Source organism: Ascaphus truei, unplaced genomic scaffold, assembly GCF_040206685.1.
Source record: "Ascaphus truei isolate aAscTru1 unplaced genomic scaffold, aAscTru1.hap1 HAP1_SCAFFOLD_2262, whole genome shotgun sequence".
Classification (NCBI taxonomy): Eukaryota; Metazoa; Chordata; class Amphibia; order Anura; family Ascaphidae; genus Ascaphus; species Ascaphus truei.
Genome location: NW_027455179.1, coordinates 12,501 through 20,816, shown reverse-complemented (window position 1 = coordinate 20,816; position 8,316 = coordinate 12,501). Strand labels below are relative to the sequence as shown.

At 46.9% G+C, this 8,316-nt stretch overlaps 1 protein-coding gene across 1 annotated transcript in view; it reads left to right on the top strand.

Moving 5' to 3' along the window:
• Positions 1 to 1,634: 1,634 nt before the first annotated feature.
• RUSF1 (RUS family member 1) overlaps positions 1,635 to 8,316 on the top strand; it is a gene marked incomplete at its 3' end in the record, with an annotated part of 16,765 nt that continues 10,083 nt past the window's right edge. Inside the window, exons 1-2 of the mRNA XM_075582348.1 lie at positions 1,635 to 1,650; positions 3,809 to 3,899. Coding sequence (XP_075438463.1) covers positions 1,635 to 1,650; positions 3,809 to 3,899 — 107 coding nt within the window. The remainder of the gene's footprint in view (positions 1,651 to 3,808; positions 3,900 to 8,316) is intronic.

Here is an 8,316-nt window from a genome sequence, read left to right as displayed (position 1 = left end):
TGTCTAAAACGGTGGCCATTGCCTTGGCAAACTGGCTGGGAGAGTTCTGTGCCCCTTGTGGCATTACGGTCCATGTATACTGTTAGCCCTCATGAGTAAATGCAAAAAGATACATACATGAAGGGTGCAACAGAACACTGAAAAATGCATTCGCCAAATCCATCACTGTAAAGTATTGCGCTGTGGGCGGAACCCCTGCAAGGAGTGTGTGTGGGTTGGGGACAATGGGAGTGTCTAAAACAGTTGCATCATTTACTGCTCGAAGATCTTGAACCATTCTATACTTATCAGGTTCACCCTTCGCGGTGCGTTTCTATACAGGGAAAAAGAGGGGTATTGCAGGGTGAGGTGCAAGGTATTAATGCGCCATTTGCAAGGACAGCCTTAACAAGTTTCGTGATAGCATCAGCTTGTGCTATCTTTAGTGGGTATTGCTGTTTACGGGGAAGCGGGGCCCCTTGTTTGAGCTGTACAACAATGGGTGGTACCGTTAGGTGCCCGATATCCTCAGGGCCGGTGGACCATAATTTGGACGGGATCCTATCCATGACAGCGGGCGGTATACTGGCGGCTGAGGGTTTGTCCGCTAATGCCAAAAGTATCGGAAGGGAACAAAGGGCAGAGACATCTGACTCCCAGAGCGGGGAGGTTACATCAATGGTGCCGTCCTCGGAGAATATTATGGAGGCCTGTAACCTGGACAAAACATCAGCGCCAAGCAGATTAAGCGGGCAGTTAGAGGAAACTACAAATCGTGCAAATATTACAGGGTAGGGACCTATCTGCAGGGGTCGTGTTAATGGGCTAGAGCGCGGTGTGCCATCTACCCCCACACATGAAACATCAATATCAGACAAATAGGAAGGGTCGGGTATGTCTGCAGCTCTAATTACACTCCTGGCTGCACCTGTGTCTACCAGGAAGGGGGTGAGGTGACCTTCTATGGGTATTATAACCTGAGCTAGGGGACCTTCTCCTTCCCGGGCGGCTACGGCTAGAAGGGGGATTGACACAGGCTTGCCGGATTCCTAGCGGGGCTGGTCCCCACCATGATTGGTGGGCTGAAGGGGCATTTGACGGGGAGGTAGCTGGTCATCGGGGTAGCAGTTGTCCCTGCTCTGATTCCACTGGGAATGACTGTTTCCGGGGTTATATTGATTCCTGCGGGGGCGTTTAGGTGCCGTGCAGTTCCTTTTAAAATGGCCGGGCTGGTCGCAATTAAAACAAGTGGGAGGTGGTCGTGGCTCATACTGCACATGATTGTAACCTTGGCCATAAGTGGGGCAGAGACATTCTCCGCCAACATAATAGGGGTGGTTTTCTTCAGGGCCTGGCTTGATTCAAGACCCTTCGCTACAAACAAAAGGGTATCTAGAGGGAGTACCCGGAATTCTGGTCGTGCCAGAATTAAACCTTTCCGAATGGGTGCCTCGAGTCCGGCTACAAATGCAGCAGATAACATCTGACTATGGGCTTTGTTGTAGGTGGTAAAGCCTAAATCGGAAAAAACCTGGGATAATCTGGTATGGAATTTCTCCACTGATTCCCCTTTTTCCTGAGTCACATCCTGTATATTGATGGCTTGGTCAGCAGCTTTTCCCTTCATTGGGGGTTTCGGGTGCCACACCTTAAACATGTCCAGGGGGGTGGGTCAGCACCAGCATAGGGTGGGGGTTGGTCATTTTCAGGGGGGTTACTTGTACAGTCACCGCAAGGGTGATAAAGAAATACAACCTTCCCTCCCTTTTCTATCTCCTGCTCGTCCTTTTTCTCTGTGGACAGCCTTGACGACATTAAACCAGGCTTCCGCTGTCTTCAGCAGGTTATCATTCAAAATTCCTCTCTTTTCTTTCAATATTTTTCGCCACTCTTCTGGCTGTAACAACCTGCCTTTTGCTGCACTAATTCCACATACTTTAAACAGTCTACTTGCTTTCTTTTTCACTTGTTATTATATTAACTTCTGTCCTGGCAATGATAAAATAAATGCAGCGGGACCCTTCTGTCCCTCAACAGAATTCTTTTGACCCATATTAACGTAAGGTATGTTTCCCCGTGGGATTCAAAAACACACAAGACGGCGCTCACTGAGCTTCTCACTCCCACAGAAAAAGACCCCTCTTTCATTTAAACATCTGCACAATTTCCGTATCTTTTGCACATTCCTTTGGAGGAAAAAGGGGGGTTTTGGCACGGTCTGTGCTGCTATTGTTCGGATTCTCTTTCTAGCTGCCATTAGAACAGAAGGAAAAAGAATATTTTCTGGTTTTAAAAGACCCATTCGTGTGGCCAGTACGAACATACCTTTTAAATAAATAAATTTTTACCAGTTCTGGTCTACTCCCATTCCTTCCGTTTTCTTCTCTCTCTTTCCGCCACTAGGTGGCAGGCTAAGACTCCTTTCTCTGTCTTACTTGCCTGTGTTCCCATGTTTTTTTTTTTATTTTTAAAGCTACACTGCAATTACTAGCAAAAATGCCCTGCTCTTTTTTTTTTTTTTTTTCCTTTCACTTATAACACTTTGTCCCTTCCAAATAATATACACATTTTCTAATTGTATCCCAATTTCTGCATATAAACCTTTCATAAAAATAACCCTCAATACCTACTTCCTCAACTATTGGCAAATTCACTTGCTATTTCTTTCCTATTCACTTTCTTTTTTACTGCAAAGCGTTACGTCTAGGGGTTATCGCCCAAGTAACTGTAGGCTATCTCTTGTTTTACTCTCAACAATCCCCACCCGTCCTCATGAATTCTCAACACTAATACACAAACACATTTTGGACATAACATACAACTTGATTACGAGAGAGAGGAAAAGGTTGTTCAGGAATCAGTCGGCAGGATTCCGCGCTGTTACCAACCGTAACGCGCAACTTAACACCCCTCCCTCTGCAACGCGCCAACCACGCAGTCACTCCAGGGATCATGTGTTCCTCTCTGAACTGACTATCCCTTACTCCCCCCTTTCCCCTCCTTCCACCAAGTTTACAACATACAGTGACAAGACCCCTAGTCAGCCGGCAAAAATCCCACTCCACTTTGGGCTCCCACTTGCGGCACTGACTAACACATATAACCAGTGTTCGACAAACCTATACATTTGCTCGCCCCGGGCGAGTGGATTTAACATCGTGGCGAGCTCCTATTGGTCCAAGCAGCACACGTGTGGTACTAGGTGGCGAGTAGATTTTTTTGTTAGGCGAGTAGATTTTTTGGTGATTTGTCGACCACTGCATATAACACATAAACATATACCGGGTGACAGATAGTCTAGGTAACAGGTTTGAGTTTAAAACGGGCTCTGGGCAAGATATCTACCTGTCTTTAGGTGACCTTCTGAGATCCGTATGAGACACAGAAATAGACCAACAGCGGAGACAGTGCGTATCGGTAGATAATAAATGTTATCTTACCGTACTCCAGAGGTGATCAGTCTCCTGCCGCGTCCGCACTTGGTCCACCCCGGTCCCTCTGTTCACGGCTGTCTGTTGGTTCACAACCCAGGCCCCACGTTGGGTGCCAGATGATTTGGATCAGAACAACCGTCTGCAGAGTATCTGTCCCAGTCCAGATTATTTTTCCTATATGGTTAGTGCATGCACTGAGAAAAAAATCACACTGACACACGTTCAGAATGATAATGTCTGACTTTATTCCTACAGACCACGTTCCTATAAAGGGGCTGTAGGGGAGGGGGTTTGTATGCAAAGGAGCTTTCTCAGGTTATCTGTCTCATTGGTTCTTTGTTAGGTCTTGTCCTTATATGGTCTTGTTGTTATGATTTATGGTCTTGTTATTGCAGTTTTTGAACACATCAGCATTGGAGTGGAATTCCTAGGTGGGGAGCCATCTTCCATACTTGATGGGAGCGGTAGCTGCGGTAGCCATTTTGAGTAAGGAATCATAGCAAGGTACACATCACAGATGAAGAAATAGGCATTTTATCCAATCCATCACAGGTGTGTGATGCTGTGTATATAACGGGTGTGTGACGCTGTGTATATAACGGGTGTGTGCGACGCTGTGTATATAACGGGTGTGTGATGCTGTGTATATAACGGGTGTGTGATGCTGTGTATATAACGGGTGTGTGCGACGCTGTGTATATAACGGGTGTGTGACGCTGTGTGTGACGCTGTGTATATAACGGGTGTGTGTGATGCTGTGTATATAACGAGTGTGTGTGATGCTGTGTATATAACGGGTGTGTGTGACGCTGTGTATATAACGGGTGTGTGAAGCTATGTATATAACGGGTGTGTGACGCTGTGTATATAATGGGCGGTGTGACGCTGTGTATATAACGGGTGTGACGCTGTGTATATAACGGGTGTGTGTGATGCTGTGTATATAACGGGTGTGTGTGACGCTGTGTATATAACGGGTGTGTGTGATGCTGTGTATATAACGGGTGTGTGTGACGCTGTGTATATAACGGGTGTGTGTGACGCTGTGTATGTAACGGGTGTGTGACGCTGTGTATATAACGGGTGTGTGACGCTGTGTATATAACGGGTGTGTGTGACGCTGTGTATATAACGGGTGTGTGAGATGCTGTGTATATAACGGGTGTGTGAGATGCTGTGTATATAACGGGTGTGTGAGATGCTGTGTATATAACGGGTGTGTGACGCTGTGTATATAACGGGTGTGTGTGACGCTGTGTATATAACCTGTGTGTGTGATGCTGTGTATATAACGGGTGTGTGTGACGCTGTGTATATAACGGGTGTGTGACGCTGTGTATATAACGGGTGTGTGTGATGCTGTGTATATAACGGGTGTGCGACGCTGTGTATATAACGGGTGTGTGATGCTGTGTATATAACGGGTGTGTGTGACGCTGTGTATATAACGGGTGTGTGTGACGCTGTGTATATAACGGGTGTGTGTGAGGCTGTGTATATAACGGGTGTGTGTGATGCTGTGTATATAACGGGTGTGTGACGCTGTGTATATAACGGGTGTGTGTGATGCTGTGTATATAACGGGTGTGTGACGCTGTGTATATAACGGGTGTGTGTGAGGCTGTGTATATAACGGGTGTGTGTGACGCTGTGTATATAACGGGTGTGTGCGACGCTGTGTATATAACGGGTGTGTGTGACGCTGTGTATATAACGGGTGTGTGACGCTGTGTATATAACGGGTGTGTGACGCTGTGTATATAACGCGTGTGTGTGACGCTGTGTATATAACGGGTGTGTGACGCTGTGTATATAACGGGTGTGTGTGACGCTGTGTATATAACGGGTGTGTGTGATGCTGTGTATATAACGGGTGTGTATGACGCTGTGTATATAACGGGTGTGTGACGCTGTGTATATAACGGGTGTGTGACGCTGTGTATATAACGGGTGTGTGTGACGCTGTGTATATAACGGGTGTGTGTGATGCTGTGTATATAACGGGTGTGTGTGAGGCTGTGTATATAACGGGTGTGTGACGCTGTGTATATAACGGGTGTGTGTGTGACGCTGTGTATATAACGGGTGTGTGACGCTGTGTATATAACGGGTGTGTGACGCTGTGTATATAACGGGTGTGTGACGCTGTGTATATAACGGGTGTGTGACGCTGTGTATATAACGCGTGTGTGTGACGCTGTGTATATAACGGGTGTGTGACGCTGTGTATATAACGGGTGTGTGTGACGCTGTGTATATAACGGGTGTGTGACGCTGTGTATATAACGGGTGTGTGACGCTGTGTATATAACGGGTGTGTGTGATGCTGTGTATATAACGGGTGTGTGACGCTGTGTATATAACGGGTGTGTGTGACGCTGTGTATATAACGGGTGTGTGTGACGCTGTGTATATAACGAGTGTGTGCGATGCTGTGTATATAACGGGTGTGTGTGACGCTGTGTATATAACGGGTGTGTGACGCTGTGTATATAACGGGTGTGTGTGATGCTGTGTATATAACGGGTGTGTGACGCTGTGTATATAACGGGTGTGTGTGACGCTGTGTATATAACGCGTGTGTGTGTGTGTGTGTGACGCTGTGTATATAACGGGTGTGTGTGTGACGCTGTGTATATAACGGGTGTGTGACGCTGTGTATATAACGGGTGTGTGTGACGCTGTGTATATAACGGGTGTGTGACGCTGTGTATATAACGGGTGTGTGTGACGCTGTGTATATAACGGGTGTGTGTGACGCTGTGTATATAACGAGTGTGTGCGATGCTGTGTATATAACGCGTGTGTGTGTGTGTGTGTGTGACGCTGTGTATATAACGGGTGTGTGTGACGCTGTGTATATAACGGGTGTGTGTGACGCTGTGTATATAACGGGTGTGTGTGACGCTGTGTATATAACGGGTGTGTGATGCTGTGTATATAACGGGTGTGTGTGACGCTGTGTATATAACGGGTGTGTGTGTGACGATGTGTATATAACGGGTGTGTGACGCTGTGTATATAACGGGTGTGTGTGACGCTGTGTATATAACGGGTGTGTGTGACGCTGTGTATATAACGGGTGTGTGTGACGCTGTGTATATAACGGGTGTGTGTGACGCTGTGTATATAACGCGTGTGTGTGTGTGTGTGTGACGCTGTGTATATAACGGGTGTGTGTGTGACGCTGTGTATATAACGGGTGTGTGTGATGCTGTGTATATAACGGGTGTGTGACGCTGTGTATATAACGGGTGTGTGTGACGCTGTGTATATAACGGGTGTGTGTGACGCTGTGTATATAACGGGTGTGCGACGCTGTGTATATAACGGGTGTGTGATGCTGTGTATATAACGGGTGTGTGTGAGGCTGTGTATATAACGGGTGTGTGTGACGCTGTGTATATAACGGGTGTGTGTGACGCTGTGTATATAACGGGTGTGTGTGACGCTGTGTATATAACGCGTGTGTGTGTGTGTGTGTGACGCTGTGTATATAACGGGTGTGTGTGTGACGCTGTGTATATAACGGGTGTGTGTGATGCTGTGTATATAACGGGTGTGTGACGCTGTGTATATAACGGGTGTGTGTGACGCTGTGTATATAACGGGTGTGTGTGACGCTGTGTATATAACGGGTGTGCGACGCTGTGTATATAACGGGTGTGTGATGCTGTGTATATAACGGGTGTGTGTGACGCTGTGTATATAACGGGTGTGTGTGACGCTGTGTATATAACGAGTGTGTGCGATGCTGTGTATATAACGGGTGTGTGACGCTGTGTATATAACGGGTGTGTGTGACGCTGTGTATATAACGGGTGTGTGACGCTGTGTATATAACGAGTGTGTGCGATGCTGTGTATATAACGGGTGTGTGACGCTGTGTATATAACGGGTGTGTGACGCTGTGTATATAACGAGTGTGTGTGATGCTGTGTATATAACGGGTGTGTGCGACGCTGTGTATATAACGGGTGTGTGCGACGCTGTGTATATAACGGGTGTGTGACGCTGTGTATATAACGGGTGTGTGTGATGCTGTGTATATAACGGGTGTGTATGACGCTGTGTATATAACGGGTGTGTGCGATGCTGTGTATATAACGGGTGTGTGTGACGCTGTGTATATAACGGGTGTGTGTGACGCTGTGTATATAACGGGTGTGTGTGATGCTGTGTATATAACGGGTGTGTGTGATGCTGTGTATATAACGGGTGTGTATGACGCTGTGTATATAACGGGTGTGTGACGCTGTGTATATAACGGGTGTGTGACGCTGTGTATATAACGGGTGTGTGACGCTATGTATATAACGGGTGTGCGATGCTGTGTATATAACGGGTGTGTGTGACGCTGTGTATATAACGGGTGTGTGACGCTGTGTATATAACGGGTGTGCGATGCTGTGTATATAACGGGTGTGTGAGATGCTGTGTATATAACGGGTGTGTGACGCTGTGTATATAACGGGTGTGTGACGCTGTGTATATAACGGGTGTGTGACGCTGTGTATATAACGGGTGTGTGTGATGCTGTGTATATAACGGGTGTGTGACGCTGTGTATATAACGGGTGTGTGACGCTGTGTATATAACGGGTGTGTGTGACGCTGTGTATATAACGGGTGTGTGACGCTGTGTATATAACGTGTGTGTGACGCTGTGTATATAACGGGTGTGTGACGCTGTGTATATAACGGGTGTGTGACGCTGTGTATATAACGGGTGTGTGATGCTGTGTATATAACGGGTGTGTGTGACGCTGTGTATATAACGGGTGTGTGACGCTGTGTATATAACGAGTGTGTGTGATGCTGTGTATATAACGGGTGTGTGCGACGCTGTGTATATAACGGGTGTGTGCGACGCTGTGTATATAACGGGTGTGTGACGCTGTGTA